At 35.6% G+C, this 21,752-nt stretch overlaps 1 protein-coding gene and 1 long non-coding RNA gene across 3 annotated transcripts in view; both read right to left on the bottom strand.

Annotated features, from left to right (window-relative positions):
• Positions 1 to 20,386, bottom strand: part of LOC143232678 (phosphoserine aminotransferase) — a 38,906-nt gene extending 18,520 nt beyond the window's left edge. Inside the window, exon 1 of one of the 2 annotated variants that reach the window (XM_076468399.1) lies at positions 20,201 to 20,386. In XM_076468399.1, coding sequence (XP_076324514.1) covers positions 20,201 to 20,263 — 63 coding nt within the window. In that variant the 5' untranslated portion in view covers positions 20,264 to 20,386. The remainder of the gene's footprint in view (positions 1 to 20,200) is intronic. The other variant, XM_076468398.1, reaches the window with a different exon arrangement.
• LOC143232679 (uncharacterized) lies at positions 16,874 to 20,182 on the bottom strand. Its single transcript, XR_013017658.1, has 2 exons — positions 20,012 to 20,182; positions 16,874 to 18,914 (listed from the first exon to the last, which is right to left on the bottom strand). It is a non-coding gene; the product is annotated as an uncharacterized LOC143232679 (long non-coding RNA).
• Positions 20,387 to 21,752: the final 1,366 nt, after the last annotated feature.

Genomic DNA, 21,752 nt, shown 5'->3' with positions numbered 1-21,752 from the left:
TTTTGTCTAATTCATCGTTAATTTTATCTGGTGAGCATAGTTTTATGGCTGTGTTTATTTGGTTTCTTAGTATTTCTCAACATACTAAGAAACCAAATAAACACAGCCATAAAACTATGCTCACCAGATAAAATTAACGATGAATTAGACAAAATAAAACAATACTTCACCAACATCAATAAGTTTCTCCACAAACCGTAGAAAACATTATACGCACACACCTAGACAGAAAGCAAAATCAACCAACTAAAGTAAATACAGCTCACGAATCAAAAAAACCACGAAACCATATACTGCTGTATACCATATATTCCCGACATCAGCAAACAAATAACCAACATTTGGCAAAAATTAGTAACAAAATATGACATTCCAATTAATACCAAATTTATTCAAAAACCCGGCACAAAACTGAGGTCTATACTATGTAAAAACTACACTGACAAACACCACACCAACATTATTTATAAAATACAATGTGATAACTGCCACGACTTCTATATTGAGAAACAAGTAGAAAATGGAAACCAGATTCAAAGAACATAAAAGTCACCTTCACACGTTTTCGAACACTGCAAGTCAAATAAACACAACATAACCATAGAAAACACTCAAATACTAAATAAAGAAACAAACATAAACAAACGTAAAATTAAAGAAGCCTTACTTATACAACAACTTAAACCCAAAATAAACCAATATAAAGGAACGCCTTTATACCTATATTAATATAATAAATAAAATTATATATTCAAACATCTAATACCGCCCTCTACATTTCGACACACAGTTACACAACCCCTTTCAAACATGTGGTCAGCTTCCGGTCAGTTACCTCTTTCTTTGTGAACCTGACGATGACCGAAGAAGGTCGAAACGTTGTTCGCTCTTTTATGTAAAGTGTTTTCTCAGCCCAAACGAGCCGTTTTTGCATATAAATTTCTCAACAAGTGGGTTTCTCGTCATCACTGAAGTATATGAGTTGTTTATATATGACAAACTGATCACATGCAAGATTGTATGCAAGATTGTAAAGCTTGTATGTGTGTGGATTTTCAAAGATTATGCCTGCATATAGACAGTCATCACACGTGCAGGAAAGACAGTAAAAATAATATCAATAGGCTTAATAAACTGTCCCTCCCAAGTGGCATAGCGGTATATATATATGTATATATATATATGCGCACTTTCAACGCTAGAAACCAAGTTTCGATATCCATGGTAGGCAGAGCACTGATGACTCGTTGTGTGGCTTTGCGCTTAAATTGAAAGAAAAACAATAAAATGTGATTTTCTATTAAAAAAACAACGGTCAAGTAGCGACAGTATTTTCTATTTATATCCCTTAAAACATTTCTAGTGTGCTGAAATGTGTAAATTCATTGTGTTAGTAGTATTAGGAAAGTATACCTATAGATAACAAAACAGTATATGGTGAATGGTTAGAATTTCAAATCTAGCACTGAAGCACTTAACATTACAACTGTTCTTTCACTATGTTTAAATCCCCCATAAACACCACCAAACGCCAAATCACGTCAAGTCGAATAGTGGAATTTAAGCATGGTTCTCATAAGCACACCCTTGTCCTCAAAGTGGAGAACATAATTTGTCATATTATAACCTTAATTTTAATTTCATATTATATTGTGATGATGTTTGGTAAAAAGTAACAGGGTCTTGTGTGCATGTAATCATTCAATATGTTGCCACGCTTGTGCCTCTAGGCTGTTCTGTAAACTTTATATCTAGTCTAGGCAATGATTGCAAGTTTCAAGCATTTTCACCGAATCATGTTGTAAATTTTCAGTTGTATTGAAGTTAACTTAATCAATTTGAGGAGAACTACTTATGAAAGTAATTTCGTACCGGTCTTTGCACCACTCTCTGCAACATTTTATACAAATAAACAGTTTATTAAAACGAAATTTTCAACATTTGGATATACCTAATTAACAGCTACTCTTAAAAGAAATGCATCAATCCATTTAAGATCGACTTGAAAATATGTTTTAGGTTGAATTTGCCAAGTTCACTCATTAACCCCAAAACAGTTACATGACGATCACCAGCTTTATCATCCTAAATCACATAAATATATCCAACCTGGTTGGAAGTAACTGTAGTTATTTTTTTTTTTTACAACAGTGGTTCTTGTTCTTTAGAGCAAAGCCACATTATGCTATCTGATATGTCCACAGAGAAGAATCGAACCTCGGATCTTGACGATGCGAGTACAAAATACGTCACAAGTCGAAATATAAAACTACCTTCGAGACGCAATTTGCTTCTACGGCGTACCGACTTACTTTTATCTCTATAACATACATTTCATAACTAAAAACTTATGTTTTGCTAACTTCCGATTTCGCTAAATCCAGTTGAGATCAAATTTTAAGACTGTCTCTCCATAAGGAACTTAATGCATTGTTTAATGGTTTCATCTTACAATTACATTGTATTTCATGTCACGGAAATACTTCCGCATTTTGATTGTTCAGCTACACAATAAGTGTGTATTTTGAAAGCCGTTTTGATGTTTGCACGTTAAATTCGTTCAAACGTTCCAGTAATATGGCTCATGTCGTGTTTGAAAGTCCTAATGCAGTTTTATCCTTGTTCTGCAAATTGCTAGTCGTTAACAGAGACAGACTGGACTCTAAAAATCCGACAAACTTTGTCATAAAAATAACAAAAATGCGTAGTTAAGAAGTCTTTGTAACTTAAAGTTAAACGAATCAGTAACTTTGAAAACACAGAATCCTTTCACAAGACATGAAATAACGTCTTCAACAGAAATATTGCCAAACAGATCCTTTTCGAGGCACATTGTCATTGGTAGAATTAATACGCGTGTTAAATTAAATTCAAATGTAAAGCAAATAGAGAAATAATTACGCCTCTACTGTGGTAAGAGAGCACTTAATCTATTTTCATACTTTCCAAAGGGGATCCAGCCGAACCAGAATTTTCCCTAGTGTCCCGGTGGGAAAGTCCGCGTCTGGTCGTGTACACTTTATCTTCATTTTCCTAAAGTTTTCTTTAATCTACTTCAATTCTAGATAAAGTTCATCTCGTTTCTTTAATTTTCCTTACTTTACAAAGCAATACTCCTACTACTGCTACAGACGATCAGAACTTTATTCAGACATTACGTTGGTTGGTTGGTTGATTTGGTGTTTTATGGCACAAAACAGCTAGGCTATCTGTGCCAAACATCCAGTAAAACGTTAAGATTAAAGTAAAAGTAGGAAATTTATAAAAGGAAATCAAGGTAAAATAAAACAAGGTTTTATGCCTTTTTTAACTTATGTTTACATCTAGTCCACAGCATTAAGAGAAAACTACAGTAATACAAGTTGTAGAGGACTTTCTGTAGCATAACTGCAATTATCATAACTCACCAGGAAGACTATCAGGTAAGTACAAAAACCACCGCCAGTCACCTGAAGTTGGCCTTTACAGTCCTGGTTCCGAGTTGTTTGACGTTACGGTTATTTTCAAAAAGTAAAGTAATAAAAGTTTTCAAAGACTTGTAGCAAAATTTAATAATAACTCGCCAGGATGACTAATAGGTAGTTCGAACAGCAGCATTAGTCACCGGAAGTTGGCCTTTCCAGTTTTGGTTTCGAGTTATGTGACTTTACGGCCATTTTCTAATTTCAAATCGAACTAGATGGACTGTAATTCTTAAAAGAGAATCTCATTAAAAAGGTCTAATGTATAAATTAAAAAAAATGAAATGGCATTAAAAAGATTATTGGCCTATATAAAATAAAAAAACATTTCCAAGGTACACAGTGTCACCATCACCAATAACACTGCCTAACGTTATGGACAAACCTAGAGACAGAATATGGTGAAAATGGCGCCGTCGTTGAGTCATAACGACGGCAAGAAAGAAAAGTGTGGCTTACTGTGACCTGAGTGTTACACAGACTACACAATGGTGTATCAGTTCCAGAAAAAAAAAAACGATGAGTTAAAAACTGAGACCAATGCGTAGTCTATTTAGAACAACTTCCTTTTTCTGATCCTTACGGAAGCAAGATGGCCAAAGTCCAATATAGAGTTTTATTTGGAATAGCTTGTTGTCACATTGCTTATTCCAAGTCTACTACCAACTGGCACAGATCCGAGCCTTGAATACAGGACCATAGTCCATGTACGGAACAGGCACAGCGATGACACTGCCAGAGCAGATAGATTTTGCTGTGACGTCGCCGAGCTCGTTGCCACGAACACCAACATGGCCCTGTATCCAGAAATGCTGGATAGAAGTAAATGTTAAAGATAATTGGGACAGTCAGTTTTGAATATCGGCGAGAACAGGGTGTGAACTAACGTGAAGCAATTCTGGGGCCAGTAAAGAACTAAGCTAGTCATTATAAATCATGCAGTTTGAATACGGCTTAGCTTCTTTGTGATTCAGGGCAAGAAAAATGGTATACAGTTCAGCAGTGAACACAGAAGCTGTAGAGGGGATTCTATGTGCAACCACTGAACCACAACAAACCATGGTAGAGCCCACACAGTCACCTGATTTTGAATCATCTGTATAAATGGGAGTGGAAGGATGGTTCGAAAGACGTTCAGCAAATAACAGACAGTATTTCCAATTAGGAGTGTCTGCTTTTCTCAGATGAATATACAACATTTGGGGACCGTAAGAAATCATGGTGGGATGGGCTGACCAGTGGATACAGCAATGTTATCCAAGGACAGACCCAATTCATCCAACTGTGCCTGAATACAAAGGCTAAAAGGAACAGTGGCAGACCATCTATTCAGAAAAGGTATGGCCCACCAAGGAAGAAAAACACAATCCCAGGTGGGATGCTTTGGTAAGGAATGAAGTTTCAAAGCATATAGAAAAGACAGTTGCAAACGGCAGATGTACAAAGAAGGTTCATGAGACTCTATGTATAAGCTCTGAACTGGGGAAGTGCAGAAGGCCCCAGTTCAGAGCCAAAGTCCTTGATGATGAATGGGGCCCAGCATCTTTAAGGCCAAAGTCCTGGCAGAGCCATATACCAGTGATCCATAGTCGAGTTTCAAAGGAATAAGAGCGCGATATATCTTTAGCACAGAACATCGATTTGCTCCCCAGGTGATGGAAGAAGGGACACAGAGGATGTTCAGTGCACTTTTACATTTGACCCATAGCTGCTTGATGTGTGGTATAAAGGTCAGTTTACAATCAAAGATAAGCCCCAAAAACTTTGTCTCAGGGACCACAGGCAACATAACTTTGCCAATACAGAGTTCAGGATCAGGGTGAATACCCCGTCGGCGGCAAAAATGCATGCAAACGGTTTTAGAGAGAGAGAAGCTAAAGCCATTTGCCATGGTCCACTTCAGTAAACGATTGAGGGCAGTCTATAGCTACCACTCAATATACCTCATGCTCTATGATTGACAAGAGATGTGAAAGTCATCGACATAGAGCCTATTTGCAACAGAAAGAGGGAGTTGGTTAGTGATGGCATTAATCTTTATACTGAAAAGTGTGACAATCAAAACATAGCCCTGAAGGACTCCAAGTTCCTGTAGAAAAGAAAGGAAAAGTGTTGAACTTACACAAACTTGGAATCTCTTGTTCATTAAATTTTTTAACTAAAAATGGGCAAATGGCCATGTAACCCACATATATGGAAGTCTCGCAAAATGCCATACCTCCAAGTTGTATCATAAGCCTTCTCAATGTCAAAAAATACTGATAGAAGATGTTGTCATTTGAGAAAGGCTTCTCTGATGGACATTTCAAGTCGAATCAGGAGGTCCAAGGTGGAGCGCTTTTGCCAAAAAGCATTCTGGGTGGATGAGAGGAGGTTGTTTGATTTCAGGAACCAAATGAGACGAGCATTAACCATCCTCTCTAAGGTCTTACAAAGACAGCTTGTCAAAGCAATTGGACGATAGTTTGAAGGAATCTTGGGATCCTTGCCAGACTTAGAGAAAGGTAGGATAGTAGCCTGGCGCCAGGCATCAGGCTAGATACCCAGCAAAAGCTTTTACCTAGAGTATCAGTGATGCTCTGGGTATCAGCTACTTCCTGGCCGTCAGAGAGCAATATCAAGAGGGGGACAGAATTATATTGCCCACTGACCTTTTGAATCTTGTTCCATATGACTTTGGAACTGGTGGTAGAAGATATACTGGTTGTGAACGTAATCCAAGATTCCTTCTGGCTTTGACATCTTACCCACCGAGCATGTGCACGGGCCTACTGGAAAGCAATGTGGTGCGAGAGTGTGAGATACGTACGAAAAGTATCCCAGGCCCGTTTTTGAGCATTCCGTGCCACGTGGCAAGCAGGATTCCACCGTGGAGAAGATATCGTGGAAAACGTGTCGAGGTTTTAGAAATACACTGAGCAGCTGCTTGTATAATACAGTCAGTTACTGCTGCCACACAATCGTCTATTGATGACTTACAGACAATGGCAGGATCAAGTTCCGTGAGAGCAGTGAAAGAGGGCCAGTTTGCTTGATCCAGCTTCCTCCAGGACACGCGAGTCGAGTGGCATCGACCACGGCCAGTCACTCTCAAAATTATAGGAAAATGATCACTGCCTCGTGGATTATTGTTAACCCTCCAAGAAAAATGGAAGAATAGTAAAGGGGAGCCAATTGAGAGGTCAATAGCAGTAAATGTGCATGAAAATAAGTAGAAGAACCAGTATTGAAAAGAGAAAGGTTGTGATCAGAGAGCATATGCTCTATGGAGTGACCCCCCATATCAGCATTAGCACTTCCCAAGAGGGGATGATGTCCATTAAAGCTCCCAGATTGAAAAGAGACACAACAATTGTTCAATGAGAGCATCAAGGTCTAATCGATCACAGGTGTCTTCAAACAACAGGTAGAGAGAACAAATAGTAATGGTATGACCCAAAGAAACACGGATGGCTATGGCCTCCAAGGGTGTGTCGAGTAGCAAAAACAGGGTGGGCACATACTGATCAAACAACAGTGCCATCCCACCATGCACTCGTCCATCACATAGCCTGTCATTTCTGTGCAAAGAAAACTGCTGGAAGTTGACTGTAACGGAAGGTTTCAGAAACGTTTCCTGCAAGGAGACACATACAGGATGGTAGGAAGCAATCAGTGTTTTGATGTCCAGATTAGAATATAAACCTCAACAGTTCCATTGTATCAAGGTGGCCATTTTCACTTACGTGTAGGTGAATTGGGTGGAGAACATTTCTGTTTACGACCACGTCTTTTTACTTTAACTGTCTTTATTCGAGGGAGGTCTATCAACCTCCATGGATCCTACCCTAGGTCAGTTGGGCAGGTCTTTGCTGGTGGAAGAGGATTACAGTGACTGAGGACGTAAAGGAATGATCATTTTGCATTGTGGGGTGGGAGAAGAAGATGTATTCAAGGAAATGCCTGTGCCCAAAACCAAAGGAAGGGGATCTTAGGATTTGTTGGAATGTATGGAAGGGACAGAGATGGGTGTTGAAGTTGATTCATAAACCTTTTAATCATGGAGTCAAAAGACTTTTCATTTATTTTGAGAACGATTCTTTTGGAGGCACAAGAGATCCGTCTGCACTCCCACTGTAGTATTGGAACGAAGTGCAGCATCATATGTCCAAGATGAAGTGGTGGAGAGCAACTTGCGAGTCTCAGGATAAGTAATGTTATGAATCGTTTTAAAACGTTGCACATCTTTCTCTTCTAACCATTTAGGGCAAGAAAGAAAGTAGGACAGGTGAGAGCCATTGCAATAGACGCAATGAGGGTCTGTTTCACACTCATAGGCATTATGGTCCTTGCCACCGCAAAGAGCACACATCAAGAAGCTACGACATGACGTGTTCGAGTGGCTGAACCACTGACACTGGAAACATCAGAAAGGGTTTGGAATGTATGGCTGTACACTGCAATTAAGATAACCTGACTTGATGGTGGCAGGCGGACGTGGTGGCGTAAATGTGAGAATGAAGGCGTTGGTTGGCATCATAATTCAATCTTTGCAAATGGAGGTACGCCTCACTGCAGAAACTCCTTGAATCAAGAAACTAGCAGGAATCTCTGACTCTGGGACGTTCTTCAAATCCCTCTCACCAATAACTCCTCGTGACGAGTTCAAAGTAGCATGAGCAAGTGCAACCTCAATAGGTATATCCTCAATTGCCTTTGAATGTAAGAGGAATTCATTGTTTTGAGATGTGGATGTTTCCACCAATATGTCACCAGATCTAAGCATTTTTACTGACTTTAGAGAGCCAGCAAGTCCCTCTAGTCCCTTCTAAATGAAAAAGGGAGACATTTGCCCTGAAGGTTTGTCTGAAAGTGAATGCAATTTTAGAAAATGAGGTACAATAGGCGGCACATATGGTGAGGACTGCTGCTCCGAATCTTCAAGACGTGGTCATTTATAGACTGTTTTTCACTATTTTATTAAGATTTTTAATTGAAGTATCCATAATGAAAAAAGGAAGATTTTGGTGCCCACTGACCCCACCCACCATGGAGCCCTACAAGGGGACGCACTACAATGTCAAACAAGGACACTGCAGCAACACCAAGGTTTCGTGAGCACTATACCCAAACACCAGCATCGGATACAATGTCCACAACACCTGTTGAGAACATCCCACACTGGTACTTGGTTGACCCTAGCCCAAGTGGACCAGCCGATTGACCCCAAGGCTGCCCGTCTACAGGTCAGACATTATGTTTTCAGTTTATATAAAATAAATTTTATTCAAATATCAACACTGCTTTTTGTTTGTTTCTTTTTTCGTTTGCAAAAATTCGCTCCAAACACCTTTTTACCGTTTAAACCCACGAAATCCTAGTTTTTAAAGAGAACGAGTGGCTAAGTTTATTCTAGATTTAAAACAACAACAGAACATTTTATTGATTTGACACCATTGCCAACAGATAAAGACGTGATCAAACTGATAAAGTATGTTTGCGCATATTTACAGGAATATTAATGCCATACCTGAACTGGTTTACTGGACAGAAAAGGAAGATACTTTTTCCCAATAGGGGTCGTAACACCGTTTTAAATTCCCAACATAAATATTTGTTTTTTCAACTGGTAACTAGTACCTTCTCACAAGGGTTCCCAAACATTTTAGACCTGTGGAGCTTCACATCAGACAGAAAAAACATTCCGGAACCTTAATAAAAAATATAACTAAAAATAGAAACAATCGGTCACTTGCACCAGATAAAGTTTACTTCAAGCTTTTATCATATATATATACATATATATTTATTAAAAATATCAATATTTAAAAGAAAAATTTGTACTTCTACTTACTTGTTTAAAATTTTCTGCTTGCAAAATTTACATCAATGAAAGTACAGTGTACTTATTTATTTATTGGTGGCTCAGATGGGCTTGCTTTTGTTCACAAAGTAATTCAATATTTGGAGTTATGGTCGTTATCTGTAAGCGTAAATCATCTTCAATATTTAGCCTGTTCCTAAATTTGGTCTTTGTAGCTGTATACATTGAAAATATTCGCTCACAAAGATATGCTGTTGGAAAACGCATCAAAATTTTCAAAGCTCTGTTACTTATTTCAGGGTATTCCGTAGCCATTTGAATCCAAAATTGTGTAATTTCTTCCTGCTGAAATTTCGTTTATAGGATGTAATCAGTTGAAATTTCTATAAGCTGTTCTTTCTCTTTCAAAAGCAAATCGTTGGTACTTGCAGAGTCAACAAAGGGATTTTGAATTCACAGTAAGTTTTCTAAATGAGGAAGGAAGTACTCCCCAATAGATGGACACACATCAGATATGTGCTGCAAGTCTGAAACTTTTACATCTTCACTTATGGAAATTTCATTTATAAGTAAAAAAACACATTGAGATTTTCAAAGCAATCAAGTTCTTCCATAATTATACATTTACCTCCAAGTTTTAGTTCACGTTGAAGCGCTTCCATTTTATTCTGAGATTTGAAGAACATTACCCTGGTACCCTGTATTGTAGCATTCACTTCATTTAGATAGGCAAATACGTCCGAAAGCTATGCCACTTTCTTTATCTAGCATTTGTCCCTTAATTTGTATGCAAGTTCAAAATCGCATTCAGATTAAAAGAAACCTATCTCCTCATGCAGTTTGTAAAACCGAGCAAGCACTTTTCCCTGAGAAAGCCATCGGACTTCAGTATGAAGCAACATAATTTTATACAAACTTCCCATATCCTCACAGAGTAAATTGGATATCCTCGCATTAAGTGGTCTTGATTTTATAAAACTTACTATTTTTATGACATCACCCAATACTTCCCTTTAAGTCTTCTTATATTCGTTTAATTGCAAGTGCATGACGATGAAGACAGCAGTGGATACTCTCGATGTCCGGGTTTTTCTTTTTCATGTGTGCCACTGCGCCTGAAAATTTTCCATTCATAGCTGCAGCCCTATCATTGCAAATACTTAAGGAATGCTGCACTGGATCTCATGTTCTTCCATAAATAAAGCGATCAGTTTAAGTACTCATTCGACTGTTGTTTGAGTAGGCAAAGGTTTGCAAATTAGCATGTCTTCTTCGAAACTAGCTTCGTGAATACAGAGAACAAACAAAGCAACATCGAATAACTAACGACATACGTTGATTGATCATTTTGAAGCGAAAAAGTTGGACTCGCTTTTACTCACTCGCCTTATTACATCCGTTAAGCAATTTGCTGATATGGATGCAAACTACTGTTACTCTACACTGTTCCATATTCAACACACAATCCATTCGGTCCATCTTCCTTACCTATCCATGTAAAACCATATTCAATAAAACTTTCATCATACTTTCTTGTTTCGGTACTTCTTGCATCATTCTGCGTTAAAGTGATTGCACATGACGATAACTTCGATGAATTCGTATTAGGCCTAGGAAGATTTTTTTTATTTGTATCACATTTATTACTGATATTCAGTCACTTATCCATTATAAGGGTGAAAACTAATTATTAATTTGTCTAAAAACGTACTTTTATATATCTTTGACATTTCAAAAGTAGTTTCACGGATACAAAATAGCTACTTAATCTAACTTAACCTAAAAATTACAAATTACAATTGTCATAAATATAATTATATTTCATATAAATATACTTTGAAATTGAAACAATTGATACTGCATCTAATTGCATCACAGTGTTTCAAATTTTGTTCGGTATTTAGCCGATAATCCAGATCTGGCTTTCAAAATATAGTTAACATCACTACCCACGGTTGGCAGATGTTTCATACGAAAATTACTAGGCTATCTTGCATCTCCAATGACGCATGCGATCTTGAGATGGCGTCATATCTACTAGCAACCAGTGGTGCCACTGTCGAAGTTAACTGAGATTGTATTAACACTTTCACCGCGAGAACTTCTCCTAAGCTACACGAGGGCTATATGCGCTAGCCGTCACAACCTATCGCCAACTCTTGGGCTACTCTTTTACCAACGAAGAGTGGGTTGATCGTCATTATAACGCCCACACGGCTAAAAGGGTGGGCATATTTGGTGTGACGGGGATTCGAACCCGCAACCCTCGGATTACGAGTCGAGTGTCTTAACCACCTGGCCACGCCGGGCCTAAAATTGTTTGACGTTAGGCAGAATAAAATATTAAAAGGCCCAATAAGCGATAAACGTATTATATGAAATATATATTTTACTTTTTTGTACAGCATATTTTGATTCAATTTTATAGTTTGAGGAAAACATATTAACATTCTAAAATTTGAAAAACCATACCTTATCACACAAGATAAGTAACTTTACTCCAAAATAATAGGCATGGCATGGCCAGGTGATTAAGGTTCTCGACTCGTAATCCGAGGGTCGTGGGTTCGAATCCCCGTCACACCAAACATGTTCGCCCTTTCAGCCGTGGAGGCGTTATAATGTAACGGTCAATCCCACTATTTGTTGGTAAAAGAGTAGCCCAAAAGTTGGCGGTAGGTAGTGATGACTAACTGCCTTCCCTCTAGTCTTACGCTGCTAAATTATGAATGGCTAGCGCAGATAGCTCTTATGTAGCTTTGCGCGAAATTTAAAACAAGCCAAATAATAAATACTGATTAAAACATAATCAATTTTTAAAGCTTTAGAAGACTAAAGTAAAAGAATATATTACAATTATAATAAAAACAACTTTAAATTTTATAATGACTATTAGAAATAGATATATATAAACCTTAACTAGCTACAGTAATATAGGAAGTTCTAATAGTACAAAAATAAATTGAAAATGTCAAAATTACAAAAACTGAGTTACTTAAAATATAAAAATACTTATCCCACCTGTGGCTCAGATCAACATAATTACAGTGATTTTCCAAAGTAGGGTTAAGTTTTAACTTACATTTGTGTAGTTTTGATCTTCTTATTCCAATATTAGTATTAAAACTTTCTATATTACCATAGCTAGCTAGGGTAGTAAATATAAATCCTCGTCTTTATAAAATTTAAAGTTTTTATTATGCTTGTTTGTTCCTTCTTATTAGCTATATTTTTCTGCATCAGCAATATCAAGCATAGGTGGCGTTTATACCTGATTCAATTTTATTATTCATCAGGATCTATCAAACTATCCTCAAATCTAAAAATATGCTGCTGTTGTTTTGAATTAAGCACAAAGCTACACAATGGGTTATCTGTGCTCTGCCCACCACGGGTATCGAAACCTGGTTTTAGCGTTGTAAGTCCACAGACATACCGCTGAGCCACTGGGGAGCCTAAAAAATGCATGTACATGTGTGTTTGCGTACTAAAATCTTTCTCGTTACAAGAAACGAAGAGTTCTGTAAAAGAATTAAAGCGATAAGGTTCGTCTTTTGTTTTCTGTATGCTTGTTTGGAAAAGTCATTTAGTTACTTAGATCAAAATTTGGTGAAATAGAAAAACATTTTATTCATTTCATAAAAATGTATAATGCGATTTGAGTGGCTTTATATGAACAATAAACTTTAGTTTTCCTCAGCCAATACTGTGAAACAGTCATTGTTAATATTCAGACCTTTTTAAGATGGTTTTACACCAACCATCTTTATGGTCGCCATTTTGTTTCATCGCGATCACTACCATTAAATACCACCGCAATTAATAATTACTCTAAATACCGATGTGAGGAGGCGAGAAAAATAATTAAATTTGTTTAAGTATTATATAACTTTGCACTGCTATTGTCAAACCTAGAGAAAAATAATGTGCTTACTGTTTATCTGCTTTATTGCCAGTGAAGCAACACTACTACAGCAAAGACTGTGTACTACTCATAATTGAAATTATGGTGCCAGAAACCTGGAATTATATGGCTTTGTACTGGAAAATGACCTGGTGAACTGCAAATTTTACATAATAAAGATCGACTAGTGTAACCATGCTCGGACCTCTATAACTTTCAGCTTCATTCACTTCTACTTTACCGCTAAGGCAGTAGAAGACTCGTCCATCAACAATTCTTGAAACTCTACAAATGTGTGTTTTTTGTTCTCATTATTTGTGTATTGGTACTAAAGGAAGTGAATTCATATTTTTGTCAGATTTGTAATTTAAAGCTAGAATAAAGATGAAATATTCATACAAACTAGCTAAATGTTGGAGTAATTCCATTCAGGTTCACAGAACATTACTTCCCTACATATACGTAAAAAAGTGTATTAGCTAATCTTTTGTTGTTGACAAGTTCAGAATTTTTTTTAACTTTCTAGATTTGGGTTTATTTCAAAATTATTCATATTTTTAAGCCAAATACGTATCAGTTCCAATAATACTATTCATTGTTAGAAAGTTCCGGCTCAAGAATGGTTACACTTAAATAAAAATAAAATAAAAAAATGTACGTATTATATGTAGAATTTACTGTAAACCTATACGTATTACACAGTAATGACTGTTATCCATCTTAAAAACAACGTGGAATTTCTCCTTTCCTAGAATTTCCTGTACGATACAGCAACGCATCTAGACGGTTATAAAATACGTTTTCACATTCCGTCTTTTATAAGTCTTCAGTATATCGAGATGCATTATTAATTAAGTATTGAAGTTGGGTAACTGATTCACCTGACACTTATCTAGGGTTAAAAAACAAACAAACAAGTGTTTGTCGTAGTTACAGATAAGTATCCTAGTAAGTTTCAATTAAACAATATAACCAATTTATCAATATTTCATATAGATGTTTTAATGGGTGAAGTAGGGCAAATATTTTTACTTGTAACAACAGGCGACTTATGTTTAAGTAGCGCTAATTACCCTGGGAAGGTATGATGCTATATTTGAAAATATATATAATGGGATACTTCCTCAGACAAAATTCTCAATACAACTATATTATATATAGATTGAGATTCAAAGCTTGGTAGGGAAAAAGGGCATTTGCCAATCAAGTTTATATTCCTTGTGGTAGCACACAAACTGTTGTGTTGTTAAATAAAAATTGTTTTCACTATTTGCTAAGAATTGTTTGCAACCTCTTCCTTTGCAAATGCTCAGTTTTAGAATAAATTCAGGAATACTTGGCAATGTTTAGTGACTGAACATTCCCTTACCTTGTAGACCTATCTTACAAATTACAGGGGAGATGGAATCTGTTGCTCTGGAAAATACTCCCCGATAAAGTGGATGAAATCTCTTTATAAACTGTCTTTTGCAACTGGCGCCATCTCGTGACTTTGAAAGACCTCACTTTGTATATGCTTGAACTGTTTTAAATATTTTCATAGAACTATTCATCTTTTTATGATTGTCATGTTTACGACATGTGTTTATAGTTCTGGAATTCTCCATTGCATCATGCAAAGGTCAGCAACTGGTTACGCACGTGCAATTTCCTTTTTTGTTTTGAAGCTGGTAATACGAGCTTCTGCCAAGTGTCATACAGATTGTTAGGAGTTCTAATTAATAAACTATATAGTGAGAAAAATTTGGATAATTTTTCCATGCAGCAACAACAAAGTTTTACACAGCCACTATCACTTCAACAATATTTATTTGCATTTACAGTACAATAAACTTATATCCTCAAAAAGAGAGAGAAAAACATTGTGATAGTGCAACATATAAATGATTGTCAAACAGTGCAATTTTCTGGCACACTCAGCTTGCTATACAAAAAATAAAAAAATAAAAAACACGTATATTTCTAATTAGCATTAAGCTTCACGTTTGAAGTTGTCTCTAGAAAAAGAGATACAAAATAAATCACCAAAATTACATTCAAAACTACAGCATTTTTAGTCTTTCTATAAAGTTGTGCATGTCATGTGTAGAGAAAAATGACATTTTTTACTTCAGCTTTTGCATCCCAATGGCTCAGCGATAAGTCTGAGGGCTTGTAATGCACAGTATATTGTGTAGCTTTAAGCTTCGTAACAAACAAAACATTTTTTAAAATAAAAAAGCAAAGAAAGTGACCCTTCAGTATAGCACTATCCGTCTGCTTAAATTTTGTCACGAAGAGAACTTGCATATTTTTCGGTCCATCATATTACGATTTTTTAGTACAACCTCAACAGTACACGCGTTATTTTAAAGTTATTATTTTATCTGTCTACGAATAAAACAATACTTTTTGAAAGACATGTCAGGTACAATGACGTGTTGCAAGTTAATAATGACCCTGGTGGTCTCACATATGATGTGTATTGTGATTGTTTGTTAATATGAAGAGTTTGTTATAAATATGCATCGTAAGCCGGTCACTAACAGGGGTAAGTGTATTCAGTACACTTATTACGAATTTTCTTTACAAGTGGAAGAATAAAAATTAAACAAACACAAAAGATCGAAGGCACAAACCGTTTGTCCAACTTAAAAACTACCAAAAGCTATCAGCTTTCACTGGTACAAGAGACATTATATTGTCTCAGTTAAAATTACTGATAACTTGTTTATACTATATCTATGGTAAGGTACATTTCAAGTTTATTTCTTGTTTTTTCTTCTAAAATTCCATTCAGGCGATTTGGGTGTACATACATTCACGTATACTAGGCGTCAAAAGGTGGTGATAATGTAACAATAATTTTGTTTACTAAATATTGTATGGTGCACGGCCTATCTCAGAAGTTTGAACCAGTTTGGTCCTGTTTCGAATTTTATGCTACGTGGCTATGCAAGCTCATTTCAAGGGGGTGACACGTACTTGTACAAGTTTGCATGATTTGAAGGTTCTCTGCTTTGTATACCTCGTTTGAAACAGTCATGGACAGGGAAACCATATATATGGATTAATTATGGCAGAACCCTAAAAATTGCGTGTGACTTGAAACAGCCCCATTACATTAATGATTATTCCTGCTGTCTGCTCTTTGCAGGCGTTTAGGAAATACTCATCTAGTGCAAACAACCAGTAAAGTCATAAAAGAAAGAATAAACTTGCCAACTTAGTTTTGAACATGTACGTTATTGCGTATAAACATTTTGTTTACCCACGTATTTTGCTTGGTTTTTCTACTGGCCGGAGTTAGTCTGTTTTCTACATAACATTTATCGAACTAGCATGCATACAGAACATTTGGTTACCTATAGAATACCGCACTTTCTGGTAAAAATTATATTGGTTTTCTTAATATAGCCTTACTTGTACAAAACAAAGGTGGGATTTCCTAAACAACCTCACAGAGTGAATCAGTGAAATAAGATTGATCTTAAGTCACAGTAACTGAAAAACATTGACTATGTTTTACTAGTAGTACATTCTTGACAGCTTTGCCACAGTCAGTTAAATCTTCATACCATAAATAACAAACTAATAACACGAACAGGTGATTTATATATTGAATTTCAAGCTATGAAGAACCTCATTTCTTTGCCTTATTCTATGATTGAATCAAAATACAACAATTTTAATTCATATGACAAGTGCAGAACGAAATAACACAAATTCATAAAAAAAGAGAAGTTTTATTATAGAAAATAACGACTGGCATACAATTTGTAGTTTAAATATTATTTTATGCAGGGAAAAAAATTCTGCCGGTACTCAGTGAGTACCGTGACTTATTTTTTAAGGCAGTACTAATACCGGGACTTGTTTGAGCTGCTTTGTCATTTTATGTTTACACATAAATCTTTCTTTTCAAAAACAGGTCCACTTCACCCAGCTGAGTACCTTTACTTTTTTCATTATTATTGAGAATTTCACCCCTGATTAAATGCATCTATTTACAGTTCTTCTAATAAGATTAATAAATTATCATTATTTACCGCAGGTTTAAAAAGACCTTATCTATTTATCTAATTACTTAACTTGGAATAATGTTTCTTGTTAAAATTTAAACAGTACAAAACCGGTTAGAATTCGTATTGAATAAAGTAAGTTGTACATTTTTATCACAATTAAACTTAGCCATCAAATATTCAGATGCCACACAAAATTACAAATACAAAACAATCAACAGTTACTTTCCATTAAAATGTGCAAAAGTGGGAACTTTAATGGTTTGTACTGAGTAATGCAAAGTAGTATGAAGTACTTTAAAAATTAATGAAGAAATACGTAACATAGTGTAGAGTCATTACATTATCTAACAAAATTTTTACTTTTTCTTGTTCAAGCTGAAAGTGTTATTTACCAGTTGCTTATGCCAAAAGTAAATGGAAAAGACCTATTTTTCTCTTCAAACTTTGCCTTTGTGATCTGGGTAATGAAATTTTCAAATTTATCAATTTTTCCAAAACATTCCAGGTAGATTCAGTGCTCAGGAGCTGATAGAGAATTTTCTCGAACTTCCTAGAACGTTGTAGAGGTTACAAGAATTTTCTAGAATGTTGTAGAACTTACGAGAATTTTCTAGAACTTTCCATAGTAATATGTATATAGGGGCTCACCACTCACCACTTCAGTTTAGTCCTAGCTGCCTAAGTGAACACACAGAACTATCTTATTTTATCAGAGATGGCATCAAGAAGCTGCAAGCATTCTTCAGACGCATTTTGCTATGTATGTAGCCAATTTATCAAATCAAGAGCAAAAACGTACTCTGTGACAAATGTGAAGCCTACAAAACATATTTCGGCATGCCTGTCGGGGATCAAGACAAATCCTGGGCACCTCATTTTACCTGCGAGCACTGCAAAAACCTCTAGAAGGTAAGACGGACAATTTTTGCTTGCTTGAATAGTAAGATTTTATATTATACAAATTTTAGACCTTTTAAAATTTAAATATCTTTCAGTGCACCTCAAAGAGGAATACAACAGCGTCAAGACCTTGCTAGAAGCCTTGAAGTATGATGAGTATGGCTGGGAGGTTATTGGAGACTTCAAAATGGTGGCATTTCTGATGGGTCTCCAAGGAGGCTTTACCTAGTTTCCCTGTTATCTTTGCCTTTGGGACAACAGGGATACTGCAGCGCACTACAACAGGAAGCACTGGCCACAACGGACCGAGTTCACTGTGGGGAGGTACAATGTCAAGTGTGAGGCACCAGTGGACCTCTAGAAGGTGTTGTTCTCACCATTGCACATACAATTGGGTCTTATGAAACAATTTATCACAGCTCTTGATAAGGAGTCTGCAGTCTAAGTACTTTCGAGACGACTTCTCTGAGCTGTCTGAGGGAAAGGTAAAAGCTGGTGTTTTCGTTGGACCACAAATAAAGATGATCCTGGAGTGTACAGAGATTCCCAAAGAAGCTCAGTAAGATGGAAAAAAAGCTTGGTGCAGCTTTGTCGCAGTGGTTTGAAGATTCTTGGGCAATCACAAGGCCGAAAATTATGTGGAACTGGTTGAGGCTCAGGTAAAGAACTATGGCACAATGGGCTGCAGGATGTCCCTAAAAGTCCATATCCTTGACACTCATCTTGATAAATTCAAGAACATGGGAGCATACTCAGAGAAGCAAGACGAGCGCTTCCACCAAGATGTACTGGTTGGTTAGTTGGTTGATTTGATGTTTTGTGGCACAAAGCAGCTAGGCTATCTGCGCCAAACATCCGATAAAAAGTTAAAATTAAAGTAAATTTAGCAAAATTCATAAAAGGAGAGTGAGGTAAAACAAAACAAAGTTTAAAAAAAAACGAATAGCATAAAACCAATGTTTACATCTAGTCTACAACGTTAAGAGAAAAACTACAGTAATACAAGTCGTAAAGAACTTTCTGTAGCATAATTGTAATTATCATAACTCGCTAGGAAGACTGACAGGTAAAGATATACTGGATTTTGAACGCTGCGATGGGAAACTGTATTTGGGGACTGATACGTGAAAGGGATTTACATTACAGTCGCCAATCTCGAAAAACTACTCACTTCTAAGCATTTTTGTACAACTTTAGTATAAATACATGTAAATCTTGATTCATATATTGTTTTATTCAGACCTTATGTTAATGAAAATGTGCAAATTTGCCCGTTTTTACATTGAAAATAGGTTAATTTCTAAATTTCATTATCCAGGTCATTTTCTGTACTTTTACAACACAAGCAATTAAGAAAAATATCACATACTATCCAGGATCAAAATTTGTGTTACATAGTGTTATTAGTTGCAAACAACACTGTTTTTGAGGCAGCTGAGAAGACACTACGATGTCAAAAACGATATACCAATGTGGCTAGCATAATTACCAAATAACCGACTATACAATTAGATGAATAGAGCACTACTATTAAAATAACGAGTGTCATTTAAAAATAAATTACTTTTTTATTTTATGTGTTGCTGTATGTAAATTTTTCTCTTTGTAAATGTTGCTTTTTCTAAATCTACTCTTTATTTTTTCCTGTATCGTCGTTTTAAGTTCATTAATGAATAATTTACCCCGCAATTTACTTTCCAAGGGTAAAGTCAGCAATTTCTTTCAATTTTCACTGCTCTTTTTACAACAACCGAAAAGTAAAGACGTAATAACTGACAGTTAAAGATGGACCTTTTCAACAAAACAAATTAATACCGTTAATAATATTATTAGTCTATGTTACACTTACAAAATACGTTCTTACAATCAGTATCTGAATTATGCAATATGTATGCTAAAAACGTACTACATACAGATATAGTAATGTATTAATATTTACCTCGAAGTGCATTAATTTCATTTCAAATTATACCATATGGTTTTCATACGTTTCCAATTCACTGCAAATCACGCATTAGCACAAGCCTACAATATTATGTACAAATTCAATAAACATTCAACATAATTACGTACATACGTTGGAGCTAGCATTTCTTGAAATACCACACATCATTCGACACACACTCACCTCCATGGGCAACTTAGCTGGCCCTGCAGAAAAATTTATAACTCTGTTTTTCGTTTGTGACATCTTCAAATTGAAAATATACAAACTATGAAATAATCCACGTTATTACATAAACATGCTTCTCACCACGACTACATCAGTTCCCAAGTCAATAAACTTACATTAACCGGTTCGTAACAAAATTGGATATTATACAGCGCCATCTGTAAACGTACCTATCGAATCGGTTAATAATAAAATTAACAAGGTTGTTTCAAATAGTATAGACGAGTACAACGATGATTTAGGCGAACTAAAATTTTCATTATTAGTCTCAGTAATTTGGACCATGAACACAAGAACAAGATATAAAAAATAAAAATAATACTACTCAAAATAAATAGTAAATTCACGTTCAGTAAGAGCATGTTCATGGAGTTTTTTTTTACCTATTTTTATTAATGAAGTTTTGACGTAGGTTTTCGTGACTTTCAGTATGATACTTCTGCGGTAGTCTTTTTCTTGTAGTACTGTAAGTCTGGACAATTGGTGCAATAACGCCATAAACCATAATACAAAACTAAAAAATTGTATGTGTACGAAATATAAATTATGTAAGTAAACAGTATCATTTAAAAACGAAATTTGATATTTCAAATTATTGATTTATTTCTGATTAATTAATATTAAATAACTATACTTTTGTATATTATTGAAAAGTAAAAATTATAAAATAACTATTGTTTGAGATAATCTTGTAAAATTATTGATAATACCGTCCTACATAGTTTCGCTCACTTAAAAGTAATAGTTGTTTATATAGGAAAAAGTACACTGAATCTGAAAACGGCTTTAGTTTTTTAGTGTCAGGTCAGGTTTTCCCACAAAAGTCGGAAAACAAAATTATAAATTTCATTTATTTTTACCATTCATTATACCATGTTCATATTTTCAATATATCAATTATATTTTTTAATATTAATTATACTTTCAGTATTAACTAGTCTCGTTTGTTTTGTTTGTTTTCAGATTGAATTTTGAAATTTAACTGCAATAAGAGCAGGGGTATAAAAGATCGTAAAAAGTGCAGGTATAGTCAAAATATATTTTGCTGTATTTGTGGCAGTTTTGCAACTGAAAAGCGAATAATTAATGACTGTGAAAAGCGCCTACTTTTTATCATATATTCTAACCGCTTTGTAGCATTCAGGTACGATGGAAATTTATTATACTAGTGAAATTTTTAAAAGTAATTTGTGAAATAATCAGGCCATTTCCGAATTCAGGACCATCAAATTAACTATGATCAGGTCTTAAAACTAAATCAGCAGGAAAAAATTTTCCAGTTGCAGGCCAGTGTAATAGTTGATTCGGAGTAAGTTAAAACGAAAAATGAGGGGTGTATGGGACGTTACTTCTGGATGTTGAATTTAAGTCTGCACTAAAGTTTCTTTTAAAAAAGGCAACAGAAGGCGTTGATGATCATTTTATTGTAGAAATACGTTTGTTTTTAAAAGTTTACGAAGCAGCAACTTACAGAATGTTAAATTTCAAAGAGTAATTCATAAGTCTA

The sequence above is a fragment of the Tachypleus tridentatus genome, chromosome 11 (genome assembly GCF_004210375.1).
Source record: "Tachypleus tridentatus isolate NWPU-2018 chromosome 11, ASM421037v1, whole genome shotgun sequence".
NCBI lineage: Eukaryota > Metazoa > Arthropoda > Merostomata > Xiphosura > Limulidae > Tachypleus > Tachypleus tridentatus.
Note: the sequence above shows the minus strand (reverse complement) of the source record. Positions and strands in the feature narration are given on the sequence as shown.